Consider the following 15269-nt stretch of genomic DNA (forward strand, 5'->3'; position numbering starts at 1 on the left):
GCGATTATTTTTGAACGCTGGTAAATGACCACGTTTTTTTGATTTTGATAATGCCTCCGCGTGATCTCCTTGTGTGTTGAACTGTGTTCTTGAGAAAGTCCGGAAAACTATACTGCTAATTCTCTGCCTGCTAATCATGGGGTTCATTCACAGCTTGAGGGGAAGTGTATCTGTTTTGGTTCAGAAAAATGAAAGGTCAAGTTTAAAGACCAAAAGGGGGGGGGGGGGGGGGGGGCGATGCAGACCCGGCCTGGGAGAACTGGTCTGTGTCGCTGACGGGACGTGTACAGGAAGACCCGGGCTGCGCTCGTGTTTTCCCTCGGCTCTGGTTGGCCGTGAGTATTTCGTCTTTGGTCTTCCTCTCAGAACAAAACAAGGAAGCGCACACTCTCCTCTCACGCTGTGAAGTGGAGCGTTTATTGTTCGTCGATTGCTTGCAGTTCACCAAGAGTCACTCGCGTAAAAGGCCACAGTAGTTTTGCGCTTTTAGAAAGGCTTTGCACTCGCAAGACGAGGTAGCACAGAAGCACGCAAGGTTGACGCACGAAATTGAGAAAAAAAAAAAAGATCTTTTCACAAAGGGCTGGCTCACATGGGACTGTCGGTATAAGCAAGCACGGTCAGTGCCAAACATGTTGTTGTGCCACTGATGTTAAACTGCTGAGGGCCAAGATCACTATTACCCCCCCCCCCCAGTGTATTTGTGACTTAGAGCAACAATCCCATCCTTCTCTAAATCATCCCGACAGGAAATGGGAGGGGGGGGGGACTCTTAGACGAAATCATTTCTTTTTTTGGCGCTTTAGTGTTTTGAATTGTTCTGAGCACAGGAAGCTGCACTTCTCAGAAGTAATACTTGCATACACTGGTCTATTTCGCTGTGAAGATTTTTTTTTTTATTGATCGTGAATCATCACTTTGTTTATAACTTTAATTTATGGGATTATTAAGAACCATCAAACACTTCATTTGAAACATTATTTCTCAGCGCCTGTGAACTCTTCTTTTACAGCAATACATGGGCCTTTTTTCTTTCACCATGTCAGAGTGATTCGATATATTTTGCCAATAACTTGTTTGCTTTGTTTTCTCCAAGTTTAGCAACGACTGCCAGGTTTTCTTGATGTTTTGTGTCGGACTGGAAAGAAGACAAATTCATATTGATCCCGAAACCTTTTGTTGCCAAAATAGATGTAAAATGTAAGACAGACACATTCCCCATATGCTGTTGAATCATCTTTTACATTTGTTTCATGTTTGTTTAGATCATATAAAGATGTCAAATTGAACGTTAGCTCTCGATTTCTCTACGGATTAGAATCTTGATTTAAAAAATAAATAAATAAATACTGCCACTCGTAATGCATGATTCCAGGCACTGATATTGAGAAATGAGTATCTCTGAAAATGGGATCAGACCAACCCCCTCCCCTGACTGCTGCTCTGTAGTTTCAGACCTGCTCAAACTCCCTCATTATTTCTGTAACTCTTGTAAATGCTGTGTCGGCGTCGGTGAGTTGGCCGATCGGTGGAGGAGCCCCCCTCCATGGGGTCTGACTCGAATCAAATGTTGCGTCATTGTTCAACAGCTATTATTGAATTGGGGTTTTTTTGCGATTCTCTAAATCACGTTGCCGTTCCTGTGATTATGTTGAACACGTTCTTGCAGTCGACAAAGTTGCCAACCCAGTATCATTGTTTGCCATCATATTTGCCATGTCTATTAGACCGACATCTTTGGTTTTTGTACGCTAACCTCTGTTGATAAGATGTTAATAAGATTTATTTTCGCCAAAGATATGCAATTGCATTATATATGGTATTACAAAAATATTAATAAAACCCTGTTCTTGTTACCCCCCCCCCCCCCTGTGAGCATCCTCTTATTCTAGCAGCTCAGCTTCAGTGTAACAGACATTTCTTTCTCCAAACTCCTCCTCAATGCACCAATACCATGAGTTTACACTAGTAGCTGACATTAGCAAAATACTTCGCCTCCTTCGCCAAATGACCAACATCCTAGCCTCTTTCAATTCTCACAAAACCGTGTTACACCCGGCAAATATGTCTCACCAATGGTTCAGGGCTGCAGTTCCAACATGGCGGCCAGTGCGCATGCTTTGCTTTCGAGCTCTGCGAAGATTTAGCAACCAGTTGCTAAATAGTTCTTGGATCTTGGATATTTTCCTTGGCTAACAAACGTTCATCTAACCTGCGCAAGGGGAAGTAAGAACATACCAGGTATAGGTACGAGGAGGGGGGGTGAATGAACACCTGACAAACGTAATGAATGGTAAAATGCGTGCCGTTAATCAGTGACTCAGAAGATTTGAAGAAGCTGAACTCGATATAATCTGAAACTTTTCAACCTCCCTGAATCTGTCGACGCAAACCAAGGAGGATGCAAGAAAGTGTGTCGTTCATATCTTCGGTCAAAGTGCTCCACAAACCAAACGCCCCGCAGAAAGACAAGAAGTTCAAAACTGGTGATTATCCAATTTATCATGTGATATCATTTATCACCTTCAGGCAGAAAATATGGGAAGCTTCAGAGAATGCTGCAGCAAATTAAGGATAAGAAGCTTCATTTCACTGAGGGATCCGACTTATTGGCAAAGAAAATATAGGAGAAAACTCAGGCACGTGGCGCGGTCCTGATGTAATAGTAGTACCGCCACTCGGTTTTTAGATACTGTAGCCCTTTCATCATTTCTTGTCTTCAAGGCTATTAAGATAGGGTCAGGGTTAAGCGTATCAATGGAAGAGCAATATTCCTATTTAGCAGGAGGGGAAAAGCAGTTCAGCGCTGCTTTGACTGTTCGGTGCTGCGTGGGGCGGCTCCACCCCACCTTCCATTCTTTTCCTGCATGTCTTCTGAATGCACAGACATGGCATGCTGCCAGAAATGCACCTCGCGTTAATGTAAATTCCAGGGCCGTGCCAGTGATGGATGCCTCACCAGTTGTCCTATCAGCACTCCTCGCTGTAAGCTAATTAGTCATGGAGGACTGTGGGATGAACACAGAGTGACCCTGAACAAGGGCTTGTCTGACGAGCCTCAGGCCCATTGGCACGGCTCTATTGTTCAATAGAGTCTTGTGTGTCGACTGGGAGAGGGGGGCTTCTCCCTACTGACTGCCTCAATTCAGCTGGAAACCAGAGCGCACCCCCCCACCACACACACACACACACACGCGGCCCTAGCAACCACGCCAAGCTGACAGTTGCCTGGCAACCAGACAATGCTGGAGCCACTGGCTGTGGAGCTTGTGTACGTTGGAGAGTTTATATTTTGCCTGTATGCATTAAAAATGAGGAGTAGTGAAACCTCAGCATACGAAATGCCCTTTGGTTATTCCATCAGATGTTAGATTTGTATTAACCAATCACGTACCTGTGACTATGGACCAAAGAAACATGTCAATAATAATGGGGGCGGGGGGGAAATAAAGGCTGAAAATGTGAAGAGATTATTATGGATTAGATCAAATTCATCGTGTAGGATTTGAGAAAGGGTCGCAGCGATAGCAACGTCATTTCACTTCCAGTCTAAATGAGGTCATGTGAGGTTTAAAGGGAAAGCACAGAGGCTACCCTTCACAGTGATATACAATCCATCCATCCTCAAAATCATTGCTAAATAATTTAACAGTGATTTAAAACTGCTTAATTTTAGCTTGTATTATATAAATAGAGAGCTCATCTGCATTTTCTGTCATAATATCCTATTCAATCCTTCTCAAATTGATGTCGGTACAATTTATTGTGGTATGTTGAAGGCTGTGTATCGGTATAAATTAATTTACACTTTAATCCCATCTATAGCTACAGTATATCAATCTATAATGAATATCCTAAATATCATCCCTCATAAGAGTACATTTTAGATACATAGATAAAATAAAATCTGAATATAAAATTTCCCCATTAAGGCCTATAATTATGCTGGGCCGGTGTCTAGCTGTGCATCTTTGCGAGCGGGTCACAGTTTCTCCACAAAAATCCTGAAACTCTCGTCATGAAGAGGTTGAATAAATTTGACACTGCAGCAGTCCGGGAAAATTAGTACTGTTTTGTTATACTTTACATATCCTGACAAGTACGTTGTAAAAGTAATCGCGTACATATAATAAGAAAATGTTGGTCATAAATAAACCTTTTGACTGGTTTTACTTCCAACGACATGGTCCTGGAGAGCTTTCAACGCTAGATGGCGCCCTGTTGACTTCTGGTCAGCACTTCTCGGAACTCTCACCTTTGACCTCTGCTCCCGTGTTTCCGGTCGGATCTCGAGTGGATTTTTTTGTACTTTGAAAATCGATGTTTTCCGTTGACCAGAGGGAATGACAACTCGCCTCTACAATTTCACTCTTAGGTTTACGGACACCGCAGGTTTTCTTTACTCACACAGAGCGCCATGTTTTACTCCGTGGAGGGATTTGTTATGCTATCTAGCAGGCTAGGTAGCTAGCTAGGAGGTTTATGCCGCTAATATTGTAAATAAAAAAAAAACGCTGCAGGCAGATCGGATTTACACCCGGTTTTAGGAATACGCGTAATTCAGATGACGCTTAAGCGTTTTCCCCAATGCCTCTGTCAGAATGTGGCTGAGGTCAGTCTTGAAGTAGTAAGAGCAGCGAGCTAACTAGCTAACTTTCGTTAGCCAGACTGTAGCTCACGTATCTAACTATCCTCAATATTTCAAGCAGCAGGTTTGCAGCGTGGGGAAGAAAAGCTAACGGGACAGCGGCTCCGCTAGCCGGGTTAGCGTCAGGTATTAGCCACTGGATAACATTTGGAGCTAACGATGGCTAACGTTACGGACCTGCAGTCGAAATACAGCAAGTTGGCACAGGAGTACTCCAAGGTAAAAACACATCAAAAGCGTTCTGTCCGCTTGTGTTTTTAATATTCTATATAGAGAACCTATTTTTTTTAATTAAATGTTGCGATTTATATGACTGGACACATTAGTAAAACTTACACACACATATAAAACTTATGTTTAGACTACTGTAAGATTAAACTATTTTACTCTCGTAGTATTTCACATGTAGAAAGTTGATAACGATGAGCTGATACAGTTTAAGTAACCAGAAACATGTTTCTATCAGCATCTTGGGTCAGTTAATCGACTTTTAACCTTTGGTGGGTTTTTCTGGGTGAAATGTGGGCGCCTATTGTGTCAGCTGACAGGAGGAGTGTGTTTCCTGTTCAACTGATCTCCTGATACCCACAGAGGAAGTGCTGACTGTGCAACTGGGTCACACGCTGCTGTTGTCCATTGTGTGTGTGTGTGTGTGTGTGTGTGTGTGTGTGTGAGAGAGAGAGTGTGAAAGGCCATCAGATTCTTACAGCCCTCATTCCATGAAAGTTCCTTTTTGATAACATTCAGTTATATTGAAATCAGGACAAAGACAAATGTATATCTCGTATAAATATAAGGAGAGTAAAAACAAAGTGCATCAGTTTGAACATACAATATTTTGACTTTGCACTGTATTCAATTGCTTTAAATTTGATAATTATTGACATTTGACCTACTGGGATAAAAAAAGAAGCAGAAGGGAAACACACTCTGACCTGTGACAGATAATTCTGCGTTCGGTCAGCAGTGAATTTTTGCTCAAAACTACTGCAAACAAATGCCACTTTATTTAGCATTGCAGCATTGACCTTTGGTAATGTTTAGCCTTGTATTTTTCTTTTGATGTCTGAGCATTTTCATTTATTTCTCTTTTTTTTTTTCAGCTCCGTGCACAGAACCAAGTGCTAAAGAAAGCAGTGGTAGATGAACAGGCTAGCTCTGTTTCCCTGAAGGTAACATAGAAAATGACTGCAATATAAACGGCATAATCAAAACACAACCGTACCGTATTAAAAACTGTTAATCAATTTATAATACAAGCGTCTAGTGAATAAATGTTTTCACGTTTGCTCAACGAATCAAGTGGGTCTCCTAACCTCGCTCGCACTTGTTGCCATGTTTCTGTTGGGTTAGTAGGAGCTCCTACTAAAAGCTTCTCTTTTTAATAAAAACAAGCGCTACAAATTCTACTCCAGTGCCTTTGAGCAATGTCGTGATTTAGAGGTATTGATGGATTGGTCCGTTTGAATGAAGGCACGTGTGGCGCTGTAATGCCTTGCCACCTGTTCCTCATCTTCTTCATCAGGAGCAGCTGAAGCAGAGGGACCAAAGCCTGAGGAAGCAGGAGCAGGAGATGGACAGTCTCAGTTTCAGGAACCAACAGCTGGCCAAGAGGGTGGAGCTGCTCCAGGAGGAGTTAGCCGTTAGCGAAGCCAAGGGCAGGAAGGGGAAGGTGATCAATTCAGATGCTGCACAGTAGGGTGGAGGGAACGGTCCGTCGCATGCGTTTTTTTGTAACGCTCATGATATGAATCAGAAACATTAGTTAGTTACGAAAATTCACATATGATTACCGTTGGACTTTAATGGACCATGAATAACAGCTAGTATTTATTCTTGACCTGCTCTAGAGTAAAGGCGACTCTCCGTCAGAGCATGGCCTGGAGACCAAGAGCGTCTTTGACGAGGACCTGCAAAAAAAGATCGAGGAAAACGAGAGACTTCACATCCAAGTAAGCTGCCGTAGCGTCTACCGCCGTTTCCTAAATGAAGTTCTGTGTCCTGGAGAGGCTGTGCACCTGACGGCTCTGTGTCCTGCTGTGTGCGCGTTAGTTCTACGAAGCAGATGAGCAGCATAGGAGGCAGGAGGCTGAGCTGAAGGCACGACTCCAGGAGCTGGAGAGAGACTCCAAGCAGCACCGGGCCACCGTGGACGGACTCACCGCTAAGCACACGGACGCGGTCGAGCGGCTGCAGAATGACAAAGCGCGTTTAGAGGTGAGGATGCACAGCAGGAGGGAGGGAGACGCAGGCGATGCCATCCGGAGGACTTTAATCCAAATGCGTCCGTGTTTTCGTTTTGATAGGTGAGAGCACAGACCCTAGAGAGGGAAGCAAAGGAGTGCAGAGTGCGAACAGAAGAGTGGTACGTCCTCCTCAATGCCCACAGTTTGAGAATAATGCATTCCTCAAGGACTGTCTCAGTAAATATATATAACCATGATGTAAAAAAGAAACAAAATATCATATAATACACAAGTATTAACCATCATGTTAACAATCCAGTGATGATGTTAATCCTTGTGCCTCTTGTTTTATGAATGAATGCTTCCCCCCCTCTGTCTGCAGCCAGCGGCAGCTGAAGCGGTGCCAGTTGGATCTGAACCGGCAGGTGAAACAAAGCAGCAGCGTTATCCAGGAGAAAGTGCCCTTTAATGACACCAGTGAGTATCTGCCTGATGGTAGCGGAGCCTTCGGAGTCAATAGTGCAATGCTGGGCCGAACTGTGACGCTGCACGCAAGGGGGTGGGGGGCATTTGAGCTGTGCAGGGATTGTGGGCGTGGCCTGTTTTAACTGCTTGCCCCTCCCACCCTGCAGAGTTTGGCGACTACAACAGCCTGAACGTGCCCCCTCACAATCGAAGGCATCAGGTGAGTCTCTATAGGTTTATTGTGAACATTTTGTTATTTAATGTCTGCAATTACAGGAATATTTCCCCAACAATCTAAATGCTTTATTTTTACCTCCACCGAGGCGGGGGTTACCAAATCACTGGCGTTGGTCGGTCTGTCTGTCTGTCTGTTAGCAGCATAATATAAGATGTTAGAGGCAGGTCTTGATTACATCTTCAGGACATTTCTGGAATGGTACCAGAGAGCCAATGCAGTGATGGGCCGATCCTGAACAAACTGATCATACAAATACTATTATTTTCCTAAATTTGGTTAGAAAAATCATTAAATGCCAAAAGGTATTGAACGTATTGTTGTTAAATTAAATTGAATTGAATATGGATACGTACCCCGTGCGGTGGGAAGGACTGCAGCCACCCATTCACCATTTCATAAGTGTTTCATAACCTCTCAAAGGGATCGAATGGTTAATTAGTTAAAAGCTCCTTTTACAATCCTCCCAACTCCAACGCGACGCCGTCACCTGGTTTTACCAGACCAACAGTCCAAAACCAAAAGACATTCACATGATGATCACTTAAGACAAAGAAGCAAAAACATATCTCAACAAAGTTGGAGATTTGGGAAAGTTTATCTAATTTTGTTTTGTAATGAATCGGTCATCGGCTATCTTTTTTTTTTGCATGGAATACATCTTTCAAAGTCAATGCAGCCGAAACGCCACTAAGACGCGGCTGCCTCGCTTGTTGTGTTGTTGTAGCTCAAAGCTCGGGACGTGGTGGGACAGGCCCTCAGTTTTCTTCAGGACCTTGTAGCTGCTCTGCTGAACTTTCATTCGTACACAGAACAGAGGGTTCAAATCTATCCCCGGGATTCCTCCATCGAGCCCATCTCCCCTCTGAACCAGAAGGTGAAGCATCCTTAACACAAGACATGCACGCTTCTCTTCAATTCCATGCGACACGTAACAATTACATGATCAATAAAGGCATTAGCTGAGAGAAGTATGTTTTGTTCTCTCAGTTTTCACAGTTTCTCCATGAAAATGCGGCCTATGTGCGCCCCCTGGAGGACAGCTTTCTGCAGCTACACCAAAGCATCACGGAGGACACGGTCACGGTGTTGGTGTGTGCTTTTCATTGGACACGGACGTTGTGTGGGCTCATTCATGACGCGTGTTTACAACCAGCCGCTGATTGGGGTTATTTTTCTCTTGAATCGAAGGAGACTGTGGTGAAGCTGAAGGGCTTCGCTGATCATTTTTCCTTATACGCCCACTTCCTGAAAAAGCTTCTCCCCTACCAGCTGAAAAGGTTTGATCTTTTCAGGCGTGTGTGTGTGTGTGTGTGATGTCGAGCTGGAGTGAAGGAGGCTGTACTGATAACTAGCTCGTCTTCTCCTTTCAGTCTGGAGGAAGAGTGTGAGGCGCCTCTTTGCACCGCTGCCCTAACCGCCAAGAACCAGGAGCTGCAGAGAGACATGAAGAGGGTGACCTCAGTGTTTGAGAAGCTACAGAACTACATTAACATCTTGGCCTTACTCAGTGAGTGAGCGGTGGCAGAGCAGATAAAACTAAATATATGTGATGTATATTTCATTTTATTGCTAATGTGTGTCTCGTGTCGCAGGTGTTCGTCAGGATGCTATGCCACAGAGCAGCACCTCAGCGGTCTTCACCCAGATGGCTGCCTGCCTTCACAGCCTTTATGACGCCATTAAAGGTGGGCAGCATTTCACAATCTGTTCTCAAACGGCTGTTTTCTGACCTCACAAAATGATGGACATGGCGGATGAAGCTGAAGACAGAAAGAAAGAGTCCATTAAAGCCTCTTTTGCTAACGTGGTCCCTCTCTGTGTGTCCAGAGATGTCAAAGCACTACAACCAGAAGGCCAGCTTGGAGCAGGAGCTCCCCACCACCACCCAGAAGCTCTGCACCACCTCAGAGTGCTTGCTGGGCTCGCTGGCCTCGCTGACCAGCAGCACCGGCAAGGTGTGTCCACCAGGGGGCAGACGGCGTCCAGAGTTGTATCTGTATTTTTAAGCGTCTGCAGTGCATAAAGCTTAATTATTAACCCTAACTGTGCGTTTTCAATACGACGTGTGTGATTCTCTGTTGCTCAGACGGTAATCCGGTGCAGCGATTCATTGATCTGAGACTGACTGTCGGGCGTTTGCGTTGATAAAGGAGGCGTGTCTTTGGCCGAGCAGAGGTCTCTCCTTCGTGTGAGCGATGCGACGCGTGATTGTCCCACGTTTCGTTGTAGATTGCCACTTTCTTCAGCAACAATTTGGACTTCTTCACATCACAAGGCTACAGTCCAAGAGGCAACACGGCAGCCCTCAACCCCTTGCAAGCAGAGCACATGCTGGCCAACAAAAAGAAAGCGGCTGCCTATATCCAAGCCGTCACCAAGGTCAGTAGCCGCTCTCGTCTGCCTGCACTGACTCGCCCCAAAACAAAGCCCAAAGTCTTCGGGGTCTCCTTGTGTCCACTGAGATCACAGAGACGACGTCTCTAATGTCTCTAAATCACTTCGTAAAGCATCATTTTATTTGTGATTGCATGCTTTGTGTAATTGTTGCCCCGTTTCCGCCTTCAGCCCAGGCCTCAGTCCGTTCCCTACAGAGAAGCCCTGTCAAACCGCCGCGTCCTCACCAGCTCCACCGAGAGCCGAGAGGGTCTCAGTCAGCAGGTGAGACGCCCGGGTCAAAGGCCGCTCCTTTCAACCGTTTCTGTCGGCTAAACCGGACGCGTATCGGGTCGAGCGCTGGTCTCAATCTGTCGATGATGCTGTCGGGCATGAGTCGGGAGTGGACGCCATCTTTTGTCACACCAAACACAGAAGTGTAATAACACAGAGGTGAAATTAAAAGATGGCGCCGACATGTCCGACGCAGCACGTTTGTTCTTTTTCTTTAAACATTTTACTTCTGCACGGTTGGAGATAACAGGCTCCCCTAATATTATTTGTGGACTATCATTGCTATTTGTGCAGAGTGATTGAGAATGTGGAAAGGAGGTGAAGAATCAGGCTGGAACGGGTGGAGGAAAGTATCAGGTGTGCTCTGTGATAGAGTGTCATTGAGGATGAAGGGTTAGAATAGACAGTGGAGAGGACAGCCATGATGGACGGCTTAGAGACGATGGCTCTGAGGAAAAGACAGGAGGCGGAGCTAGAAGTGGTGGAGATGAAGATGCTGAGGTTCTCCTTGGGAGAGAGCAGGTTGGATAGGATTGGAAATGATACAATAAGAGGGATGCAAAGGACGGGGTTAAGTGGAGAGAGTTGATTTGCTGTGGCGACCCCTCCCGGGACAAGAAGAAAGTACAGTAGTATTAGACTATTATTACTACTTGTTGGATTACTTAACAATCTTTATATAATGAAAATAAATGGCTTTTCAAAAACTCCATGTTGGTCGGAGCTAAATGTGTGTGTGTTATGCTGCACACACGTTTGAATGAGTTGGTCTGACAGCGTTTCCAGCCTAAGGGGGGGAGACGAGGTGTTTCTCCTGATTCTTGCTTCAGGGCGAGCTTTCTCTCTTGTAGTTTGGGAATTAACACGCTTCACTTTGGTTTTGAGAGACTTTGGTTGCGTGACAAACTTTGTCCCTGTGCATTCACTCGCTGATTTCTTCCTGCTCGGCTGCTTTCACTCACGCTGTCCTTCCTTTTGCCCAACAGACGCAGCAAATACCGTCTATTAAACATTCAAACACTATAGAATATTTAATCTAATAAATCACGTTATTCTGGTTGTTAGAGGACTTCTAACATTTTCCAGGGGCAATGACATCACACTTGTTAGAATGTGATATCCCATCCTTCGTGGAAAGCCTCGGTAGAAGCTTCGAACGTAACAAACGGCACACGGCCACTAAGAGGAAATCTCAAAATGCCGGTCACCAAACTGCAGGAATGATTTAATGTTAGCGGTCGCTCTTGAGGGACGGGGCGTGAACCATTTGGCAGTGCAGCCTTCGCATATTTTTTCATGAGGTAACGCTGTAAGGCTTTTTTTGCGTTTATTTGACGGTTTCTCCCGCTGGACGCTGCTGTCCTCTCGCCTCCTGACCCAAAAGCTCACCGTCTGCTCCTCGCCTCTCTCCGTCGGCCTCCTACAGGTGCAGCAGAGCCAGGAGAAGATTGCGCGACTGGAGCAGGAGAAGGAGCACTGGCTCTTGGAAGCCCAGTTGGGGAAGGTGCGGCTGGAAAAGGAGAACCAGCGCATTGCGGACCTGGAAGCGCAGCTCGCAGGCGTTCTGGGGGGAAGCCCAAACTCTCAAGCGGCTCCTGCCAGCTCGGTTGCTCAGAGCCACGAGGAGGCAGAGAGGGAGCAGAAAGCTGGAGGAAAGGAGGCCACGCTGTGCACCAGTCTGGTAGCGCACCTCCACCGGCTCCTTTGTCTGCATGCAGAATACATTTCCACCCGTAGTACTGTTGTTTGATGCCTTCAAAAAGGGGAGTGTCACTGTCTTCTTGTGGCTCCTGCAGTGAGCAGGTTTTTAATGAACTTCAGACTCCCAATGTGCTGATGTGGCAGAATGGAAGAATACTGCTGTGGGGGAAAAGTGTGTGCAGAGTTCGCAGCACACACACGTCCAGATCAGCTAGCCCCTGTGCTACATGCGTTAGCCTTCACCTCACTGCATGGCTCGTTTGCTCAAAGTAGATTTTATAGCGTCTGATCTTTGAGACTTGATTTAAATCTTTCTTTTGTGATTTATCCAGGTTGGCATGTTGTGCACAACCCCTGCAGTCGAACACGTGAGTCTCCTAAACATTTGACTGTGGAGTTCCTGTATTCATTGAACGGGTAGTACTTGAAGTCGTGGCGTTTGTCTCGCTGGGCGTTGTTTGTGGCTGCAGGTGGGAGACGGCGAGTCCAGGGAGCAGCTAATAAAGTCTCATTACATGGCCAGAGTTGGCGAGCTCACCACCCAGCTCCAGATCTCAGACAGCAAAGCCGTGAACTTTCACTCTGAGGTAACTGCTTATTGTAGCAGAGAACCGAGCAGCTTTTCTAGCAGCGCTTGTCGTCTTCTGAAGCAACAAGAAACCACCCCCCCACACACACACACACACAAAAACTGTGGTTTTTATCTTTTTGTACTTTAGAAATAGTTGTTCCAGATCCCTCCCATGATTACAACGACTTGCCTTTTTGTTAGTGAAAAAGTGACAGAATCAAGATGTACCCAGTCATCGTTGTGTATCCTAGCAACAGGGATGCTTCTGATGTCATTTCAGCATCTAAATTATCAGTCTGTTGCATTTTCAAATTGTTCACCTTCGGCACAGTCGTTGCTCTTAAGAATCTTTTCATTAAACCCACACCAGGGTACTTATCAGGTATTCTTTTTATTTGTTTTCTAGTGTCGAGCTCTGGCCAAGAGATTAGCCATCGCAGAAAGATCACGAGAGACTCTGAGCGAAGAAGTCAAGCTGGCGGATCAGAACATCACACGCTTGCAGGTAAATAACCGAAGAGCTTCCGGGCTAAGCGCAGACCTTCTCCCGATAGAACTGACATTATAACTGTGGCCGTCTCCCGACAGGATGAGCTGACTACGACCAAGAGGAGCTACGAGGACCAGCTGAGCACGATGAGCGACCACCTGTGTAGCATGAATGAGACTCTGAGCAAGCAGAGGGAGGAAATCGATACGCTCAAACTGGGCGGCAAGGTAAACGGCTGCCAAGCCGTGTTTGCTTTAGAAGTTTCTGCTCCCCTTTCAAGTTTGTTTTCAGCTGCCGCAATCTGTCAGGTTCCGTGTAAATAAATCCAGACGCAGAGTGCTGAGAGTCTAGCGGCTTAAGGGGAGTGTGAAGGATCTTTTTCAGGTCTGCTGGCAAAATGTGATGTTGGGAAAAATAAAACATTTCAGTTATGAGGTGACCTGGGGAGGTCCCACAGTGGTGTTGTAGTTGCTACTGGGCCTGATGGGAAAAGCTCCTGCTGGAACCATCTGAGAAAGTCGTTTAGGTTAAAGCTGCAGAAACGAAGAGGCCGGCTTTAAGCGAGCGTGTTCCTACGGGTATGCACGGGGGGGGGGGGGGGGGGCTGCAGGACAGAACATGTCTCTGAGCTCGGGGCGGTGATTTTCCTCTCGCAGGCCCAGAGACCAGCCTCAGCAAGTTGGATTAGTCATCTGAGCTATTTTAATTAGCAGCACTTGAACGCACCACGGGGCCTTTTCTTTATGTGCCAAACCCTGGATGTGACTTGTTTCAATTTTTTTTAGCGTAGAACTGAACTTACACTTTTTCTGTTCCCTTCAGGGAAATTCCAAGAAGAACAAAGGACGCTAGAAAGCTTCAGGCTTCATTTGGCATCGCGAAAGGACACCTTGACTGGAAGATCTGATCTGTGGAGCATCCCAGCAGCCTCCTGGTAGCAACACCGCCACTAATCACCAGACCACAGGTCCAGCCGCTGGAGGCTCGGTGACCGTCGACATGAGGCTTGAACCTTTTTGACTGAAGAAGCTTCTCTTTATCTTTTCCTTGCTACAGCACCAGTTAAAACGTTTGCAGAAAGCGCTTTCTGTAACAGTGCTGGAAGCTGTTGCTTGAACTTGAGCAGAGAAACTGCCCCCCCAAAGGGACAGAGGGAAACGAACAGTTGGTGATTCTCGCTGAGGTCGAGACTTGAAGACCAATCCCTGTTTATCATTATCCTGCTTAATGTATGTGTGCTATGCTAATCTGTGGGAGCACGCCAACACACTCGGTGTTGGCCGAGCTGCGTTTGTGTGCAGACTTTCGCCTCATTGTGCGATTGTAGTGCCAGGCTTCACATGTCAGTTTTATTTTACACTTAATTTTCTTTTTCTTTTTTTACATCAACTTAAGGGTCCTGCGTATGTCTCCAGCTGACATAGATACCCCTTTATAACATGTACATGAACCACAATCCTCTCTGGAACTTCAACACCGCTCAGTTTGGGGGGGAAGTTCGTTCTTCTGGGAGTGGAGAAAGAAGAAAACGTCTACCGTTTAGCACTGATTGATCGTTCACCTCGACAAAAGGGCGGGATGGACAAGTCGCAGCTCGTAGGGTAGTGTCTGTCTGGAGTTACAATAGTCGTTATCACCAAAGTCAATGTGAACGTGCACTCGGAAGCCTGATGTCTCGGAACAGCCTCTTGTTGTAATTTGTATGGACAAAAAGGGTTAATATGAATATATGCTCATTTGAAATTCTGATGTACTTGTACTGTTCAATTTCTTAATATATGGGGAAGTGTTTCAGGGGTAACTAGTGCTGAGACGACCAGAATCAAGCGGAGGCAGAGTGCACTTTGAGTTTACAGAATAAATAGCTTTGCAGCTGAATGATTGGAAGCTTAAATCGTGGTCGTTAGCCTTTCATTCAAAGTTACAGTCCGGTTAGCGAGCCTCATCTATTAGCAAAGAGGCTCCTCCCCCAGATTTCACAGAATAATACTTGTGTTCTCAAAAGCACATGTCTTTATGTGAAGCAAAATAAAGCACTTGTGTAACATTCTATTGTTGCTTCTTTTTTTTGTGCTACATTTCGGTGAGTGGTGGAGTGTGGGATTTTAGAGTTCCATTATTAAAAACATTTAATCCACCCAAACTGCTGGCAAATAGAGGCCGCACCATTGAGCATGTACGGGAGCTGGATTTGTATTTTTTAAACTTTTTTTGCAAGTAAAATGGTGAGCGAACACAGTTTAAGTAGTTTATTGCATTTAATGTTAACACTCATTGATCAATACCACGAAGTTTCCTAGTGA

At 45.6% G+C, this 15269-nt stretch overlaps 1 protein-coding gene across 1 annotated transcript; it reads left to right on the forward strand.

Moving 5' to 3' along the window:
• The first annotated feature begins 4807 nt into the window (after positions 1-4807).
• On the forward strand, positions 4808-15018 carry ppp1r21 (protein phosphatase 1, regulatory subunit 21). Its single transcript, XM_068741170.1, has 22 exons — positions 4808-4867; positions 5752-5820; positions 6174-6320; positions 6499-6600; positions 6701-6865; positions 6955-7013; positions 7217-7311; positions 7467-7519; positions 8262-8411; positions 8525-8626; positions 8726-8814; positions 8908-9044; positions 9130-9222; positions 9365-9492; positions 9767-9916; positions 10103-10195; positions 11631-11885; positions 12238-12273; positions 12376-12492; positions 12883-12981; positions 13065-13193; positions 13789-15018. Exons 1-22 carry the CDS (start codon positions 4808-4810, stop codon positions 13816-13818), a joined length of 2358 nt encoding a protein of 785 aa, XP_068597271.1. The 3' UTR covers positions 13819-15018.
• The last annotated feature ends 251 nt before the right edge of the window (positions 15019-15269 follow it).

The sequence above is a fragment of the Brachionichthys hirsutus genome, chromosome 7, assembly GCF_040956055.1.
Source record: "Brachionichthys hirsutus isolate HB-005 chromosome 7, CSIRO-AGI_Bhir_v1, whole genome shotgun sequence".
NCBI classification, from domain to species: domain Eukaryota; kingdom Metazoa; phylum Chordata; class Actinopteri; order Lophiiformes; family Brachionichthyidae; genus Brachionichthys; species Brachionichthys hirsutus.